At 48.2% G+C, this 19323-nt stretch overlaps 2 protein-coding genes and 1 long non-coding RNA gene across 5 annotated transcripts; 1 reads left to right on the forward strand and 2 right to left on the reverse strand.

The window, feature by feature from the left end:
* Positions 1-8015: 8015 nt before the first annotated feature.
* Positions 8016-10197, reverse strand: Sigmar1 (sigma non-opioid intracellular receptor 1). The gene is made up of 4 exons (XM_038348172.2): positions 9963-10197; positions 9629-9829; positions 9403-9495; positions 8016-8399 (listed from the first exon to the last, which is right to left on the reverse strand). The coding sequence occupies exons 1-4, from the start codon at positions 10123-10125 to the stop codon at positions 8173-8175; spliced, it is 684 nt and encodes a 227-aa protein (XP_038204100.1). The 5' UTR covers positions 10126-10197; the 3' UTR covers positions 8016-8172.
* A 1712-nt stretch (positions 10198-11909) lies between these two features.
* LOC119826714 lies at positions 11910-15971 on the reverse strand. 2 transcript variants are annotated; one of them, XR_005287469.1, is made up of 3 exons: positions 15720-15971; positions 15372-15568; positions 11910-13034 (listed from the first exon to the last, which is right to left on the reverse strand). It is a non-coding gene; the product is annotated as an uncharacterized LOC119826714 (long non-coding RNA). The 2 variants fall into 2 exon arrangements; XR_005287468.1 differs by lacking the exon at positions 11910-13034 and having other exon boundaries at positions 14946-15568.
* Galt (galactose-1-phosphate uridylyltransferase) lies at positions 15949-19205 on the forward strand. Of its 2 annotated transcripts, XM_038348170.2 has the most exons (11): positions 15949-16156; positions 16465-16634; positions 16851-16926; positions 17017-17065; positions 17173-17302; positions 17429-17485; positions 17650-17772; positions 17992-18124; positions 18225-18308; positions 18604-18758; positions 19026-19205. In XM_038348170.2, exons 1-11 carry the CDS (start codon positions 16075-16077, stop codon positions 19104-19106), a joined length of 1140 nt encoding a protein of 379 aa, XP_038204098.1. In that variant the 5' UTR covers positions 15949-16074; the 3' UTR covers positions 19107-19205. The 2 variants fall into 2 exon arrangements, with proteins under 2 accessions (XP_038204098.1, XP_038204099.1); XM_038348171.1 differs by lacking the exon at positions 15949-16156 and having other exon boundaries at positions 16494-16634; positions 16848-16926.
* The last annotated feature ends 118 nt before the right edge of the window (positions 19206-19323 follow it).

Here is a 19323-nt window from a genome sequence, read left to right on the forward strand (position 1 = left end):
TCTGTCCATTCATTCCTTTGGCAAGGCTCTGTGTCTTTCCCCTCACATATCAGATCTCATAGCCATCACAATCCCCTTCCAACCCCCCCAATCCGTGATGACCCACTCATCTTCAGTACTGAGATCCCCTCACCCCATGCTCGTGAATGTGTGAGGATGCCTTCCCTCCTGCAGAACTCCCATGCCCCACTGTGCTAGGCTCACAAAGGGGTACATTAGTGGGATTAGTGCATGCTAGGGGCAGATGGTCATGTCCTGGGGTGTTGTGAATACCTGAAAGGTAAAGGGTAGAGATGTGTGTACCAGACTCTGGAGTCCAGCTTGCTCCTTTCTCTTCTAGCTTCTGCTGCCTGCTTACAGGTGTCTGGAAATAAGGATGTTAAGATTCCCTGGGAAAGGAGGTACTAGTTTAGGGAAACTCCAGTTCTGAGATGCTGGAGATGACTTTTTGGGGGTCCTGATGGGAGGGGGAGCACCTCCAAATAGGAGTCAAATGAAATGAAGACACCTTTGGGACCTGGACCAGAAAAACTACAACTAGGAAGGGGTGAAGAAGAGGAATAAGGCTACCGGGATCTGGGTTTAAAGGAAAGGCTGCCTCTTCCCCCACCACATGCAGGCTTTCCATTCCTCAGAGACAGGACAAATGACCTAGATCTTCAGAAGCCAACACACATTTGTTGGGTGCTATGGTAGGTACTGTTGGGCACAGGCCCAGCTAAGACAGCATCGCTGTGACATGGTATCTCTCCAGTGGAGAAAATATATTCTGGGTCAGATGGAAGTATAATTGTACCTGGGTCTGGTGGGCACAGACATGTAATCCCAGCTACCTGAGAGGCTGAGGCAGAAGGATCACCAAGACAGAGAGGCCTGCCTGAGCAACAGAGCGAGTTCAAAGTCAGCCTGACAATCTTACCAGAAGCAATCTACAGATTCAATACAATGCCCAGCAAAATCCCAGCAGAATTATTCACAGACCTTGAAAGAACAATACTCAGCTTCATATGGAAACCCAAAAAACCCAGAATAGCCAAAATAATCCTGTACAATAAAGGAACTTCTGGAGGCATCACAATCCCTGACTTCAAACTCTACTACAGAGCTACAGTACTGAAAACAGCCTGGTATTGGCATAAAAACAGACCGGAGGACCAATGGAACCTAATCAAAAACCCAGATATCAATCCACACACCTACGAACACCTGATTTTTGACAAAGAAGCAAAAAATATGAGAAAAAAGAAAGCATAGTCAACAAATGGTGCTGACAAAGACCTCAACATAAAGCCAACCACACTGAACCTTTAGAAGAGAAAGTGGCAAGTACACTAGAATGCATGGGCACCGGAGACCACTTCTTAAATATAACCCCAGCAGCACAGACACTGAAAGAAACAATTAATAAATGGGACCTCCTGAAACTGAAAAGCCTCTGTAAAGCAAAGGACACACAAGACAAAAAGCAAGACAAAACGACAGCCTACAGAATGGAAAAAGATCTTCACTAACCCCACATCAGACAGAGGTCTGATCTCCAAAATATACAAAGAACTCAAGAAATTGGTTATCAAAATAACAAATAATTCAATTTAAAAAATGTGGTACAGACCTAAACAGAGAACTCTCAACAGAGGAATCTAAAATGGCTGAAAGACACTTAAGGAAATGTTCAACATCCTTAGTCATCAGAGAAATGCAAATCAAAACAGCTCTGAGATTCCATCTTACAACTGTAAGAATGGCCAAGATCAAAAACACTGATGACAACTTATGCTGGAGAGGTTGTGGGGAAAAGAGGAACACTCCTACATTGCTGGTGGGAATGCAAGCTGTTACAACTCGTTTGGATGTCATTGTGGTGATTTCTCATAAAATTAGGAAACAACCTTCCTCAAGACCCAGTAATACCACTTTTGGGTATATACCCAAAGGATGCTCAATCGTGCTACAAGGACATGTGCTCAACTATGTTCACAGCAGCATTGTTTGTCATAGCCAGAACCTGGAAACAACCTAGATGCCTCTCCACCTAAAAATGGATAAGGAAAATGTGGTATATTTACACAATGGAGTACTACACAGCAGAAAAAATAATGGCATCTTGAAATTTGCGGGCAAATGGAAGGATCTAGAAAACATCATGTTGAGTGAGGTAACCCAGACCCAGAAAGACAAATATAATATTTACTCACTCATAAATGGTTTTTAAACATAATGCAAAGAAAACCAGCCTACAATTCACAATCACAGAGAACCTAAACAACAAACAGGACCCTAAGAGAGACATATATGGATCTAATCGACATGGGAAGTAGAAAAAGACAAGATCTCCTGAGTAAATTGGGAGCGTGGGGATCATGGGAGAGTGTAAAAGAGGAGGGGAGAGAAAAGAAAGGGAGTAGAGAAAAAATATATAGCTCAATAAAAACAATTTTAAAAACAAAGAAACAAAACCAAAGTCAGCCTGAGCAACCTAGTGGGGGTCTGTTTCAAAATAAAAAGTAAGAAGACTAGAAATGTAGTTCAATGGTAGGTATGTGGCTATCACGCCTAAGGTTCTAGGCTAAAGCCTCAGTATCAGAAAGGGAAAAATTACTTCTTGGATTTCTGGAATAGGAAAGGAAGGAGTGTATTGGTAGTTACTCATTTGGCATTTAGCAAATTATCATTCTCCCCAGCTTAGAAACTTGAAACAAAAAAATGCTTATTTTCTCATATTTTTGTGAACAGAGATTCAAGAATGGTTTCTCTCTCTCTCTCTCTCTCTCTCTCTCTCTCTCTCTCTCTCTCTCTCTCTCTGTGTGTGTGTGTGTCCTTGCTTATGAGGTTTTTAAATTATTTTATATATGTGGGTGTTCTGCTTGCATGCCCATCTATGCACCACATACATGCCTAGTATCTAGAAGGCCAAAGAAGTCATCAGATCCCTCGGAACCAGAGTTACAGATGGTTATGAGCCACCACATGGACGCTGGGAATGGATCCTGGGTCCTCTGGAAGAGCAGTCAGTGCTCTTACCTCTCCAGACATCTCTCCAGCTGCCCTGTGAGGTTTTTATTAGTTGTTTTCCCGGTTACTGTTACAGTACCCAACAAAAACAACCCAAGGGAGGGTTGGTTTGTCTACCCTGGTCCATTGTGGCAGGGATGTTGTTAGGGTAGGAATGTGAGGCAGCTGGTCACACTGTCTCCTCAGTCAAGAGGTAGAGACAGGAGAAGCTCATCTAGGGAGATGGCTCAGCTGTTGAGAGCACTTCCAGTCTTGCAGAGGACCCAGGATGGATTCCCAGCATAGCAGTTAGGGGAATTCAGAATCACCATGGAAACACACCTCTGAGTGTGTTAATGAGGGCTCTTCCAGAAAGCGGTTAATAGACAGTAGAAGACACACTCTGGTTGTGGGTGCCATTCCATGACCTGGGGCTCCAGAGTGAATAAAAAAAGCTGAATATCAGCATTCATATCTGCTGCTGCTTCCTTTTAAATTTTTGATTTAACTTATAATTTGTAAGAGTATTTCATGTGCATGTATGTGGGCTTACTGCATTCATGCAGGTGCCCTCTGAGTCCTGAAGAGGGCATCAGATCCCTTTGGAGCCAGAGTAAACCACCTGGTGTGGGTGCTGAGAACATACCCTCTTCAAGAGTAGGAAGCACTCAACCATGAAGTTAGCTCCCCAGCCAGTAGGCTTTGTCTCTTGAAGGACAAGGTGTCAAAAAATGTTCTCAGATTGGGATAAGCTGGGGAGATAAAGTTAGACGAGAGCTTACTGCAGCAGCATGAGGACCTGAGTTCATTCCCCAGAATCTATATGAAAAACCAAGAGTGACAGCACTTGTCAGTGGTTCCAGCCCAGGGAGGCAGACAGGAGGATCCCTGGGACTTTCTGACCCACGGGTCTGGCTGAGTTGGTGAGCTCCAGGCTCAGCGAGAGGCCTTGTCTCAAAAATAGGGCAGAGAATGACTGAAGAAGACACTCAAAGTAGATCTCTGACCTACACATATGCACGCACACACACACACACACACACACACACACAGATGCACACCCACACCTGCACTCATACGCATGAACACACACACCCCTCCCGACTCGCAGACTTTTACTGAGGAAGCTCAAGGTGCAATTCATTGGTATAGAATTTGCCTAGTGTTCTTGAGGCCCTGAGTTCAACCTTCAGCACTGTACACACACACACACACACACACACACACACACACACACACGCACATGCACACACACGCACACACACACGAGGAAGTATTTAGAACCTACTGCAGAAAGGATGTTACGTGTTGCTGTGTTAAAGGAAAGACTAACTAGGAGAAATTGAGGGAAGGAAAGTCATATGGGTATCTTAGTAAGAGCTTCGACGTTAGAACAGCCAGCGCAGATATCCTGAAGTGACAGGGTGCTTGATAGGTTGAAAGAAGATCAGAGGCCATGGGGCTGGCAGTGGGTGTCTGGGGGAGAGTAGCTGGATATTTGGTCACAGGTCACTTTGGCCTTGGGGTAGAGTGGTGGGAAAAGAGGAACCAAATGAGATGGAAAGCTAGTGAAAACATTTCAAAATGAATGTCTGCTTCTAGTTTTTTTGTTTGTTTGGTTGGCTTTTTTTGTTTTTGTTTTTTGTTTTTCGAGACAGGGTTTCTCTGCAGCTTTTAGAGCCTGTCCTGGAGCTAGCTCTTGTAGACCAGGCTGGTCTCGAACTCACAGAGATCCGCCTGCCTCTGTCTCCCGAGTGCTGGGATTAAAGGCGTGCGCCACCACCGCCCAGCTTCTGCTTCTAGTTTTTGAGAGGCACCTCCACTATAGAGGCAAGCATGATCAATAGATGATCGTATCCTGGACCAGACTTATAAGAACGGAGATGGCAAGAAGCGGTTAGACTCTGCATATTGTTTTATTGTTGTTTCAAGACAAGCTCTTCCTATATATCCCAGCCCAGTCCAGAACTCACTTTGTAGGCCAGGCGGGGCCTGGGCTCAGAATTCTCCTGCTTTTGTGTGCTAGGGTCACAGGCTTCTGCATGCCCACCGTGTGCCACCATGCCCAGTGAGGTCTGGATATGTCGTCAAGGTAAAACTGAGGATTTGTAGATGGACTGAATGTGGGTTGTGAGACCATCAGGATTTCAAAGTGTTTAGTCCAAGTCAGCGAACACTGCATGGTTCTGGGGTCACATAGGATCGAGAGATAAATCAGTTTGCTTTGGACATTCTAAGTTTGGGACGCCTATTAAACCACCAAGTAGAGATATGGAGTAAAGAGACTAAGACATTCAAAACCGAAGCTTGGGGAAGAGATTTAGGCTAACACAGACACAGGAGTCAAGATACATAGATGTAGTTCTGGGAACCCCTCAGAAGAGGGGGAGTACGGCCCACGGAATCAACTAAGCAAGGCTCATAGGGTCTCATCTCACAGAGACTGAAGTGACAATCATGAGCCTGCATGGGGCTGAGCTAGGTCCTATGCATATACGTTATGGTTGTGTAGCTTGGTGTTCTTGTGGGTCTCCCCCAACAGTGGGAGTAGGGGGGTGTCTCTGACACTTTTGTCTGCTCTTGGGACCCTTTTCCTTGTACTGGGTTGCCTCGTCCGGCCTTGATATGAGTCTTTTTGTAACTTGTTATGTGTTTGGTTGATACCGCTGGGAGACCTGCTCTTTTCTGAAGGGAAACGGGAGGAGGAGGGGATCTGGGGGAGAGGGAAGGTTGGGGACCAGGAGGAGCGGAGAGAAGGGCAACTGGGGTCGGGTGTGTTGCACTAGAGAAGAAAAGATATGTAGATGTTACTTATTTGAGTGTATGTTGTGTGCATGCTCAGAAGTCAGAGGATGGCATGGGTTCTGCCCACTTTCTGACTTTTCCCCCTGAGACGTGTCACTGAACCTAGAAGTAGGCAAACCGCAGCAGCAACCTTATCTACACTGTTCACATCACTGGGGTTATAGGCACATGCGTGGCTATGCCTTGCTTTTTACATGGGGGCTAGGATCCGAATTCAGGCCCTCAAGCCTTTGTAGCATGTACTTTTACTTCCTGAGCCATCTCTTCAGCCCTGTAGATGGCGTTTAAAGGTACAGAGATAAAGATCTGTACATAAATTAAAAAAAAAACTATCAATAAAGGAAAAAATGTCCTTGAAGTCAAATTTATTTTAGGAATTTCAAAACAGGAGTTGAGGGCCATGAGACTACCTCAGTGGTAGAACTTGTGCTTAGTGTGTGCAAGACCCTGGATTTGAACCCAGTATCAATAGAAAAGGTAAGACCCTTGAAATGACCGCTGGCTTTAACAACAGAAATGGTGGTGGCTGGGAGGAGAGTCCTTTATAAGATGGGTGACAGCCATTTGGACATCACTGACATACATGTGTTCCTAGACTAGAAGCCAGAGCTGGCTGGGTACCACGTAGGGGAAGACCCCTAATGATCAAGAAGACTTCAGTCAGGGCTTGTCACAGCCAACATGGTGGTAGTGAGGGCTGGGGGAAGGTGTCAAGATGGCCTGAGTTTCACATTCATTCAGTCACACATTTAACCTGTTGGTGCTTTTTGTTGTTGAGATCTTTAGGAAAGAGTGTTTTGGCTCTGTCTGCCTGTGCACGGTGCCTGGTTCCCACCCCCATGCAAGGGCTCCCCGAGGTGCTGGGTAAAAGACAAACTAGAGCAGAGGTCCTCTTCTTCCACGTAGAGTTTCATTCCATACTCTTGGAGCCTCCAAAGCCAGCTGAGACTGTTTCAACTCAAAAGTGGGAGTATAGTGCCACCCCATGGCCATGTATGGTTAAGTTCTCAGGACCAGCCTCAGAACTGAACCGGCAATAGTAGTCACACCTCATAGGATTCAATTCCTCATATCCCCAAACTGATCACTATAGATGCAACCCAGCCAGCAGGGCTCTCTAGGATTGTGGTCAGTACAGCACTAGCCTAGCATGCATGAAGTTCTCTGGCCTTAATCCTCAGCCCTAGGAAGTAGAGGCAGGAGGATCAGGATTTCAATTTCATCTTGAGCTTAAAAAAAAAAAAAAAAAAAAAAAGGTGCATATGGTGGTGCTCACTTTTAGCTCCAGCACTCAGAAGGCAACGGCAGGCAGATCCAGGAGTTCCAGGAGGCCAAGGCTGTATAGTAAGACCTTACTCCAACACCACCCACCTTTACAAAGGCTGACTCCTAGGTAATTCTTAAAACACATTCAAATACATAGTCCCTTCTGTCCAGAGCAAGTCCTGCAGACCGGACTGCACAGGAGGCCTCTTCTTGAAGTGTCCCAGGAGGCACTGGCCTTTCCTGATATTCACACACATAAGGAAACGAACTGTTTAACAAGTTTTATTGACAGAGACAGACAGGTAGACAGAGAATGTAACAGAAATGTCTGGAAACGGAGGGGTGTGCACATACACTAAAGGCTTTTTTGGACTCAGGTGGCTCCTTGGACCCAGGATTCCTTCTCCAGGCCCTCTCCTTGGGGGCAGGCTCGGGGCTGAGGCCAGCATTTTCCTTACACCCCCAACAGGGATATCTGAGATGGAAGACCTTCCCTTCAGCATTCTGTACATTCCTCTGTCTTCCCAGCCAGCCGAGCTGGGTGCTGAGGGCATGGAGGACAAGCCAGAGGGCACTTGCATAGCAGGGCAGTGGAATGGAGCTAAGGCATATGGTGAGGGAAAGGGAGATGAAGGGAAGGACATCACGGCTGCCGGTGAAGAGGGCTTCCCAGGGGCAGCTCCACTTCTCCTTCGCCTGAAATCACTATTGGATTGAGGCATCAGAGTAAGAATGTAACATCCACCCCAATCCTTAATCCCAGAGCCCTGAATGCCAGCAGGAAGCTCTGGAAAAGCCTGAGTCAGCGAGTCAAGCTTGTGATAGGTGTTCAGACATGACTGGCCCCCTTGGTATATATGTAGGGACCCTCTCTGGATGGAAGGGAGTGCATGACCTTACAGTACATTCAAATCTTAGCATCTCTATGCGTCTCATTTGCTCCCAAAGAGCTGTATCTGGATGTATAACTATGCATGTCCTTTTCCTCGTACAGCAGGAACTTAATATGCATGGTATATGCTGCTGTCTGTGCACATGAGTTCCAGCAAGTAGATGAGTGTGGTCCTGCCCGCTCCTGCCCATCCACAGGTCTTCCTCAGCCCTCGCTGGTCAGGGATCTGGGCCAAAGAGGTAGGTGGTGAGCTCAAGCCGGAGGCCCCGAGCATAGGAGCGAAGGGTATAGAAGAGGGTGAGGAAGTCCTGGGTGCTGAAGACAGTGTCAGCCAGTGCAAACGCCAATGTGGATGGGATGACACCTCGGCCGTACTCCACCATCCAGGTGTTTGGTCCCCACTCCACAGCTGTGGCCTCTCCAGGTCCGTGCACAACTGTCTCTCCTGGGGGACAGACAGGAAGTATCCTCATGAGGAGCCCAGCCCTGCCCTGCCCTTTCCATGGCCTATGTGTGTAGAGGTGAGGAATGAAAAGACAGTTTCAAGAAAGGAAAAAACAAAAAAAAAAACCATTGGCCTGGCTGTCTAATCAGAGCGGGGAGAGAGACCAAAAAAAACGCCCACTCCTTAATGTCCTCTCTTGGGGAAGACTATGGAGGGCTACCCCACCCAGCTACAGGCTAATATATAGAAGCCATGGGCATCCGCATTCCCAAGTCTCATTCATATAAAGCAGAAATATTGTTAACCCCTGAGCTGGGCTAAATTGACAGGGGGCGGGGCTACGAGGCTTGCCAGGCTTTTCTGAGAAACGCAGCTGTTTGATCACAAAGTTTAATGATTAGCCTTACACCGGCAAGTCCAAGCCTTTTCTTTTCTTTTAAATGGATGCGGAAGTCCGTTTAAAAAAACAGGAGTTGGAGAGATGGCTCAGTGTTAAGGGCACTTGGCTGCTCATCCAGAGGACCCAGCACCCACATGCTGGGTCACAACACTTTGTAACTCCAGTCTCAGGGATCAGACGCCCTCTTCTGGCCTTTGAAAGCACCGGGCACTGAATGAAGAGGTGAACAGACACACAAGAAGGCTAAACACCCACACGCATAAAAGTAAATAAACATTTGAAAAACAACAAAAATACAAAAATCCCAACGTATCACTATGTTAAAAATAAGGATGGGGGAAACGATTTGAGTATCTCCCAAACAATTGCTGGAATAATGGCTGTGTAAAATCAGCCCCCTAGGAGGGGAAACTGCCTCGTTTTGTTTCGCTTTAAGAAATGAAAGCGACGGGGTTCCTCCTCAGGGCTATCCTAACCAAACACCTGTGGCTTACCGGAGGGAAAGAAGGAAATAACTGGGTAGGCCTTCACCGGACGCCCTTCCCTCGCATTCTCGGCCTTTCCCTAGCCTAGAGGGCGCCCCCTCGGACAGAACTTCCTTACCTGGGTAGAAGACCTCACTTTTCGTGGTGCCCTCTCTCCACTGGTGGAAGGTGCCAGAGATGATGGTGTCAGAAATCTCAGCCCAGTATCGCCCTGAGTGACAATAAAATAGACACCGCCCATCAGGGTATCCCAGTCAACACACCGCCCAGCCAAACCTCAGAATAGAGGGCATAGGCCCTCGAAGAGCCCCAACCTCCCAACCCGGCCCACCGCCAGCACTGACCCGAATGGCCACGGGAGCCCAGGGCGGTGCCGAAGAGCAGCACGTACTCAGACAGCGAGGCGTGCAAAAGACACATGGCGCCCATCCAGCCACCCGCGTTCACAAACACCCACTGCAGCTCCTCATCCGGCAGCACGTGGCCTGGGTGCAGCCTCCGCAGCTCCACGATCAGCCGGGAGAAGGCCAGCTCATGGTCCAGTCCTGATGCAGAGAGGAGTGGCGTGGGTGAGACCAGCCCCCGGTCGGGGCTCGGCGGGGAAGGAGCCCTCGGGAAACGCAGCTCCGTGTCGCTCCGTGACGGCCCACCCGGCTCCCCGCCCTCACCAGCCCTCACCAGCGTACTGTCGAGCAAGCTGCGCTATCTCTTCTCGCTGGAAGACGAAGCTCTGCGTACCCAGCCATAGCCAAACGGCCTGGGTCAGCACCGCGGCAACAGCCAGAAATAGGGCGATCCATGCCCACCGCCGGCCCACGGCCCACTGCATCCCGGCGGGCATCCTGGCACCACCAGCGTAGAAGAGAGCTACGGCCTCAGGTTAAGCACATACAGACTCAAAAACCGGTGCCCACGGTCGCCCCCGCCACTATGGTACGGCTCGCCTGAGCCAATCGGAACGTCCGGGGCACCTAGCACCGCCCTCTGGATTGAACCATTTTATAACGGGGAGAGCATAGGTTTGGTGGCGCGGTCCAAACAAGAGGTGAGGGGGCGGGACTGTGCCTCCTGGCTGTAACCATAGAGTTTTCTGTCCTGGTCCCCTGGCACCTCTCTCTGTGGGGGAGAGGTGCGGGGAGACCCAGAATGGACTGATCCACCCGGGCTGGCGGTCCCAGAAGTAGAACTTTCTAGGACTCGTGATTGCTAGCACAGAAGCGGGGAGGAGATAGTGCCACTGGGAAAGGCCACATAAAGTGTTTATGAGATAAGGGCTTTTGCAGCAGATGGGAATAATTCCAAGAGTCAAAGAGGGAGGGGTATGTAGATATATTTGTAGATAGAGACTCACAATGTAGCCTTAGCTGGCCTGGAACTCGCTGTGTAGACCAGGCTGACCTCTAACTCACCGGGAGCCTCCTGCCTCTCTGCCTTTCCCGTGCTGGGATTAAAGGCGAGTACCACCATGCTTCTTTAGCATAGTGTTTTCTCTGAGCCTACAGTTAGTTCATTCTATGTTCTGAAGCACAAAAATGCGAAAGGCCTTGTAAAGCAATAAATTTATCCACTGGGGAGCTATGGGATTCAATTTTGCCACAGAATAGTATTGGGCTACATTTGGAGGGGAGCAAAATTGGACTAGGGTCCAAGTAAGAGACCCGACCCGGCTATGTTAGTGTTACCTAGAGAGATCTTGTTTCACTAAACAAATAAACTAACTCTGGGCACTGCCCAGATGTCTCAGTATTTAAGAGCATATATGGACAGCTTTATCTGTAACAGAATAAACGAATACAAAGTATCTGCTTCATAGCCCATACTTTTGTTGTGGTTAGTGCCTGGCACATAGTTAGGATTATATGTGTCAGTTAGAAAAAGACAACATAAGGCTGAGAGTGGTGGCACACATCTGTAATCGTAGAACTTGGAAAGGCCCAAGGATATGTAGTTCAAGGTCACCCTGAGCTACAGAGTCAGCATAGGTCACAGGAGACAACAAGAACAGCAACATAAAGCAACAAAACCATAAAGAACTAGAAGAAATTAGCCTTATACACAGAAGTAAGGAAATGAAGGATCACAGTAGTCAAATGTAACTGAGGGATTCAGGAAACACATGGGAATAGCCATCAGATTCTTCAGTAGGAGTATGCGGCAGTAACATTTCACTGAAGGTATCAGATCCCCAGAAACTGGAGTTACAGACAGTTGTTAGCTGTCATGTGGGTGCTGGGAATTGAACCTGGATCCTCTGGAAGAACAGCCAGTGCTCTTAACCGCTGAGCCATCTCTCCAGCCCTGCAGTGACATTTCTTTTTGCTCTCGAGCAATCAAGAGTACATTCCACAATCTCCACTGTAGTTGGAAAAGCCATGTGCCATGTGATTTTATTCTGCACAATAAAATGGGAGCAGAAACACCGTATAACATTTCCAGGTCTAGTTTCTGAAAGCATGTGAACTCTTGGGGCTGGAGAGATGACTCAGTGGTTAAGAGCACTGCTGCTCTTCCAGAGGACCCTGTTTGATGGCCAGCATGTGCATGGTGGCTCACAGCTGTGTGTAACTCCAGTTCCAGTGGCACCGACGCTGGCCTCTGTGGGAACTGCACACACACGGTGCACTGACATACATGCAGGTAAAACACCAATACACATAAAACTTAAAAGACTGTGAAATTCTATCGCCCCTCTTTTTTATTTTCACCTTTGGCCAGTTAAAAAAGGCCTATTGTTGTGTGACAGAATGTCTCCTGGGGAAGCGCAAAACACAGGGAACCCACAGTAGATCAAAGTACAAAACCCACCAAAATCCAATTTGGTGAACCAGTGAGTTTTATTGGGGTTACTTATGGGAGCAAAAATGACTAAAAGACAGCTGCATCACCAAAGCCCACTCCAACAGGGTTGACATCTCAAAAAAGCTGGGAATCGGAAGCGCACTGCACAGCCTGCAGATAGTTTAGCAGGCTGGAGACCGTCGTTTCCAAGTAACTCAAGTCGATTCAAATCTCTTCCAGGCAGCTTAGCTGCTTCTGCTTTTTCCAGGAAACTGGTCTGCTCTTCAGAGTGAAGCTGCTCAGCTTCACTTTGGCTAAGAAAAACTCCCAGCTTTTATTGCTTACTATGGCAAGGCAAGGCCTAATGAATTTGGTAGGTTTCAGGGACTTCCTGAAACTGGTTTGAATTGTTTACCTTCCTGCTTACGGAGCTTCCTGCAGGATGGGACGTTTTAATCCCAGGAGGAAACTGTTACACAACACCTATCATGATGTCTGTTCTTGTCTGTCAACTTGACTACATGTGGAATTTACTAAAACCCAAATGATTGGACACACCTGTGAGGAATTATTATTATTATTATTATTGTTGTTGTTGTTGTTGTTGTTAATTAGATCAGTTGAAGAGGGAAGACCTACTTTTAGTCCAGATCTTTGAGGTAGGAAGATAACTGTTAAACTGAACCACACCTTCTACTGGCAGCCTGTAAAGGACGTGGAGGCAGGAAGCTTGCTCTCTCTTTTCTGCTTGGTCACTCTCGATGGCAAGTCCATTCCTTCACTGGCGTTAGAGCCTACTTCTTTTGATTTCAGTGTATACTGAAGACCAGATGAGACATGCAGCTTTGTGGTCTGAACACTTACTGGATTCTTGGTCCTTCCATTGGTAAACAGCCATTGTTGAACGAGCTGGACCACAGCCTGTAGGTTATTCTAATAAATCGTTCTCTCTTGCCCCTTGGTTTGTCCACACTGCAAAATATTGTACAGCTCAGAGTAAAGGCTGGGGAGATGGATTATGGTGCCTTTGTTTGGTTTTGAGAAATCTAGTGTAGAATGGAAGACTGAGGAAACACGTTTTGAAGTCTCTGGCTTTTATGTCATTCTTAAATGGACCATCCTCAAAGACCACTGAGACCCCTCTAGTTAATTCCCTTTTCATATTCCTTCACCAGGTTTCTCATAGATAAATAAATTCCATCTTCTCAGCCTCGAGTACTAGCTGCACTATAGATAGTAACATGTCTTTTTTCTATGTGAGTTAGGGTAAGTAATTGTAGTTGCTGTAACAACTCCCACCTCCCTGCCAAACAATACCCAGAGCTCAGAGGGCCCTTCTGTAGCAGGCATCTGTCCTCATTCCAGGCCGAAACATTTTCTGAGACCATCAGCCTGCAACTTACCTCTCTGGTTTTTCTGAAACCTCCTCCAACATGGTCCGTAAAAAAAAAAAAAAAAAAAAACCCCAAAACCTATGCCTTTGAGTGACTCCAGGAGGGAACTAAGGGGATGAGAATGACAGCCACTTTCTCCTCATGTCACAGCAGAGATCCTATATTTGGGTTCTGGGAGGGAGAGGACCAGACAGGCCCTATCTAGACCATCCTCCTTTTCCCCCACAAAAGGGGTCTGGAAGACACAGAGAGAAGAGGCATGAAGATGTTCCTGAAGGGTGGCATGATGTAGGGAGTGACCTTGAAGCATCGCTCTTCCCGAGTAAATGCAATGCCACAGTCTAGTCACTGAGAGACAGCTAAAGGGGTAGAAAGCGTGTTCCCTCTTCCTGTCCTCATCCTCTGATGTACTCTGAGCAGCCGCTGGCCTGGTAAGACTCATATTGCAGTCCATGCCCTCTGCCCTCTACCTAATGGCCTCTTCAGATTCCAGACCGAGGGTTCAGGGCAGAAGTCAACACCAATGTCCCAATGCTTGCAGCTCAGCTGCCAGGATGCCTACCTCTGCATAGCCTGCAGAAATGGAATCGTGAGACATACCTAGAATACCAGTAGTCAGGAGGTGGAAAGCAGGGAGATTAGGAGTTCAAATTCATGCTTTCACATAGAGAGTTCAAGGCTAGTCTGGGAGATGTAAGACCCTGTCTCACAAGAAATGAAAACAACTCAAAAAAAAAAAAAAAAAGAGCTCCCTTCAAACAAAATCAAACTTTGTATAGAAAATACCTCTGGGGGCCCTGGAGAGATGGCTCAGTAGTTAAGGCATTTGTTGTTCTTGAAGAGGACCTGGGTTCAATTCCCAGCACCCATACAGTGGCACACATCTGTCTTCAGTTCCAGGATGCACAGACATAAATGCTAGCGAAACACTCACACACATAAAGTAAAATAAACAAATCATAAAAAGAGAAAATACATATGATACTTTTCAGATAGACAGGGAGGCTACATGATTGTCTAGGGATCCCTAGAATTTTTAATATTTATTTATTTCCCCCTTTATTTGATTGTCTGAGACACGGTCTCTTTTAAGTAGTTTTTAGCTGACTAGCACCCTCTTTGTAGATCAGGCTACTCACAGAGATCCACCTGCTTCTGCCTTCCAAACGCCAGTGTGTACCACCTTGTCTGGGCTTTTGTTTGTTTTTGAGACTCACTTCACTATATTGGCCAGGATGGTCTAGAACTCGTGGGCTCAAATGATCTTCTGACTCAGCTTCTAGAGTAGTTGAGACTATCGGCAAACACACCACTGTGCCTGGCATATGCATATGTATATATATATTTCACTTTCATTATTTATTTATAGATTGGGTCTTGCTATGTAGAACTGTGTAGGCTGAACTTGAACATGTAAGCTTATTGTCTCTTCTCCAGAGGGCTGGGATTAGACGTGTATACCACCACACTTCACACTCCATTACTTAGCTCTTTTTTTTTTTTTTTTTAAACCAAGACTGCAGACGAGGATGAAGCATCGTTACAATGAAGTACTCACACCTCCAGGCAATACTGAAGGGCCAGGCTTCATCTGTAAGTAAGAAGTCCCTTCTACCCTAACCTGCTCTCTAGACCAGGCTGGCCTTGAACTCACAAAGATCCTTCTGCCTCTGCCTCCAGAGTGCTAGGATTAAAGGCCTGTGCCACCACAGCCCGGCTTTACTAAACATTTTAACTATATGTCAGACACCTAGGTGTCTAGTATAGAGATGTCCCTGGGCAAAGAACAGTAGCATCCTGGACTCACAATGACCTGGGTCACCTGCTGAGTGGCTGTGGTGAAAAGCAGATGTTTAGTAAAAGCCATATCTTCTTGACATGACTGGCCCATCACACTCACCGCAGCTGTGGTTACCTGCACAAAATCCCAGATTTGGCCCATCAGTATTTCATACTGGGTGGGGGACGGGGAAGGACTGGTGAGGCTCCACCCTCCTTTGAGGGGCTATTGGCAGTTAAAGGTTGCTGGCGGGAGTAGTGTTCTTCAGTGGCGTAGCTGATACGTAGTCCATGCTCCAATAAATACCCTCCTCTGTGCTCAGGCAAGCAACCCTAAATAATTTCAGTGGGTCACAAAAGACCAAATAATAATAATAAAATAATAAGATAATAATAAAATAATAATAATAATAATAATAATAATAATAATAATAATAATAATAAATAAGAGAAAAAAAAAGAAATGAAAGTAGGGGAGGCTTACTGGGAAGGAAAGTTTCAGCGGGTGACCAAAAGTCATTACATTCGTGTGTGAAAATTTCCTTTCCCCCTCAGTAAATATTTGCTGAATTCATGGCCAGACGAATGGGCACAGCAACCAGTTTTTCACAGATGCTCCCTAGAGAAGCGGCTCCAACCTGATGAGGACGGGGTCTCATTAATACCACCTGGCGAGCTGTGTGGCGGTCCTGAGCCCCGCCCTAAGTGGCAGGCAGACCCCGTCACATGTTGGCGGCTAGCCAATCATCTAGGGAGGGCGGGGCAAGAAAAAACAAACGAAGGGTGCTCCTGGCCTAGCGGACATCCCTGTCTGTACTCAGGTCAATTCGGGTGGCCTGATGTCGCAAAACGGAGCTGATCCTGAGCAGCGCCAGCAGGCGTCGGAGGCGGACGCCATGGCAGTGACCTTCCGGGCGAGCGGTAATTGCAGGGCGGCCTGGACCCGCTGCGGCGTGTAGCCGAGCCTACCTTTTCCGTAGGAAGTTCTAGTCCCAGCGTCAAGGTCGGCACTCCCACCCGAAGCTCGGGTGGCCGGCCGAGAGAAGGAAGGGCTTGCGGCCATGTGGCACTGCAAGGGTTTAACCCTTTAACTCCCCTCCGTCAGCCTTTAGAAACACTTCGCCCAGCGAGCGCCCCTGAGCTTGGGTCCGCTAGGGCGTTTAGAGCCATTCAGGGAAGAAGAGGGAGACAGGGAGCTTTACTGATTGATCTTGACTGACCGTCCCCAGAACACCAGCATATTCGCTACAATCCGCTCCAGGACGAGTGGGTGTTAGTGTCGGCCCATCGCATGAAGCGGCCCTGGCAAGGACAAGTGGAACCCCAGCCTCTGGAGACAGTGCCTCGCCATGACCCACTCAACCCGCTGTGTCCCGGGGCCACACGAGCCAACGGGGAGGTAAGCACGAATGCGCAGCCACCAAGTGAGATAGGAGGAAATCGTTCTCTCTTATTGCTGCCCTTCACCCACAAGAGGGAGCAGTGCGCCTCTTTTTGGGTCCTATCCCGTCAAGCAATTTTGATCCCTAGAGTGGGCCTTCCTCGCCTCCTAGCAGCTTGTGTAGGCCTTGAAGCCCACCAGGTGGTAGTATTTCTAGCCTCTTCTTGTCAGTAGGTGAATCCACTCTATGATGGCACCTTCCTGTTTGACAATGACTTCCCAGCTCTGCAGCCCAACGCTCCGGATCCAGGTACCGTCAATCTAACCAGTGTTGGGGACAAGGGAGACTGGTTCTCTTGGGGGAACTTGTGCTGCAGAGAGTAATGCTCCTTTATCTCAGGACCCAGTGACCATCCTCTTTTCCGCGCAGAGGCCGCCAGAGGAGTTTGGTAACTATGGATTGCCCCATTTACAACCTCCAGCCCAGGGTCAAAGACTAAGACCTGGACTTGGACTAACCACTCCTATCTCTCTGTCTTCCTGTCTCCCCACGTAGTAAGGTCATGTGCTTCCACCCCTGGTCGGATGTGACACTGCCACTCATGTCGGTCCCTGAAATCCGAGCTGTCATCGATGCCTGGGCCTCAGTCACAGAGGAACTGGGTGCCCAGTACCCTTGGGTGCAGGTCTGTGAGGGGGAGGTAGAACTTTGGTTTGGGGGAGTACCATTACAGCTTCCACAGGGTGTAGCCAGGAGGGGGTTTGGCTTGATGTCTCTTTGACTATTAACCCTCTCTACTCATACCCAATAGATCTTTGAAAACAAAGGAGCCATGATGGGCTGTTCTAACCCCCACCCCCACTGCCAGGTCAGTATGTCAGGGCTGGTAATGGCTTTCTTGGCCAAGTCTCCATGCTGACATTGTGGACAGACTAGATTAAGGGACGGATCAAAAGGAATGCATTAGCAATGTGGAGGCTTAGCGATAACGGTCTTGCTTACCCTTTGCTCTTTGCTCTTGCCCCTTGACAGGTCTGGGCCAGCAGTTTCCTGCCAGATATTGCCCAGCGTGAAGACCGATCCCAGCAGAGCTTTCACAGCCAGCATGGAAAGCCTCTGTTGTTGGAATATGGCCACCAAGAGCTCCTCAGGAAGGTGGGGGAGCTCCAGGCCCTGTGTTCCCAAGGAGTCTCTAGCCCTTTGCCTGTCAGAGTGCACAGAAGGGGGACGGACTTCCTGCAGTCACCTACAGGAAGGTAGACTAGGATGGTGGCAAAAGTGGAGAGGCACAATCAGATCCTTCCCTTTTGCCTTCCTGATACTCGTCCCCTTCCCCTGTTACATGTACGCCCCATTTCCATTCTGTGTGTCCAGGAACGCTTGGTCCTCTCCAGTGAGCATTGGCTCGTCCTGGTCCCCTTCTGGGCGGTGTGGCCTTTTCAGACTCTACTGCTGCCCCGGCGGCACGTGCGGCGCCTGCCTGAGCTGACCCCTGCTGAACGTGATGGTAAGGATCACACGTAGGACCCTGGGACTGGGTGCTGAACAGACGGACCCTAATGGGTCCAGCACCTTTTTCCAGGTTGAAAACCAGGCTCTGATTCCAGATCTAGCTTCCATCATGAAGAAGCTCTTGACCAAGTATGACAACCTATTTGAGACGTCTTTTCCCTACTCAATGGGCTGGCATGGTAAGGCTTTTGGTGGTGGGATAGCCCCAGTACTGTTTCTGGGTTTCTAGGTCCTGGCTTAGGGAACTGCATCCCTACCAGGCATTAAAACATTTGGTAGACATATCCAGAGCAGGGGTGCTGGGACTGAGGGTGGAGTAATTTGATGAAATTGTCACTGAGTACTAATGGTTGAGTTCCCTGGTGGAAAATACTGGGAACTGTAGTATTTAGGTACCTGGCCTACTTTAGGGGAGGGATCAGACTGAAGACTTGAGAAAGAGCCTTCCTGATCATTCCATCTTTCTCTTGCCAGGGGCTCCCACAGGATTAAAGACGGGAGCCACCTGTGAGCACTGGCAGCTGCACGCGCATTACTACCCCCCACTGCTGCGCTCTGCAACTGTCCGGAAGTTCATGGTCGGCTACGAAATGCTCGCCCAGGCTCAGCGGGACCTAACTCCTGAACAGGTCAGGGCTCAGCATCCTGGGTCTTCATAGCCCCTTTCACCTCATTTTCTCAAGGGACCCCAACAGTCATGATTCTGGGGGGTCCTCATAGAAAATAGGTATTCCTAAGAACTCGGTGGCTGCTCAGCCCCATCCCCTGTGACTTCAGCTGTCCTTGTTACCAGTCTTCCAGTACCCTAAGCACTCCTCAGCAATTCCGGGGACCAGAACCCTATACCATTCTGGGTGACCCTTACTCTCCGTGTTTTCTCCTTGTCCCCCTTCTAGGCTGCAGAACGATTAAGGGCGCTTCCTGAAGTACATTATTGCCTGGCAAAGAAAGACAAGGAAACAGCAGCCACGGCTTGACTTGTGATGACAGCAGGGCCTTGAGCCTTTCTGCCCAAGAGAACTGGGACTGGAGTTTGGGCAGCTGTGACATCAATAAAACTGCATCTCAGATTTCAACCATGTTTTCTGACACGAGAGGAGTGTGAACCCTTACATACTGGAGTCTAGGGGAAAGGCTAAGTGTGACTCCAGACACACTCTTTCCTGCCTACAGATGTTGACAGTGTAGGCCAGA

Source organism: Arvicola amphibius, chromosome 11, assembly GCF_903992535.2.
Source record: "Arvicola amphibius chromosome 11, mArvAmp1.2, whole genome shotgun sequence".
Classification (NCBI taxonomy): domain Eukaryota; kingdom Metazoa; phylum Chordata; class Mammalia; order Rodentia; family Cricetidae; genus Arvicola; species Arvicola amphibius.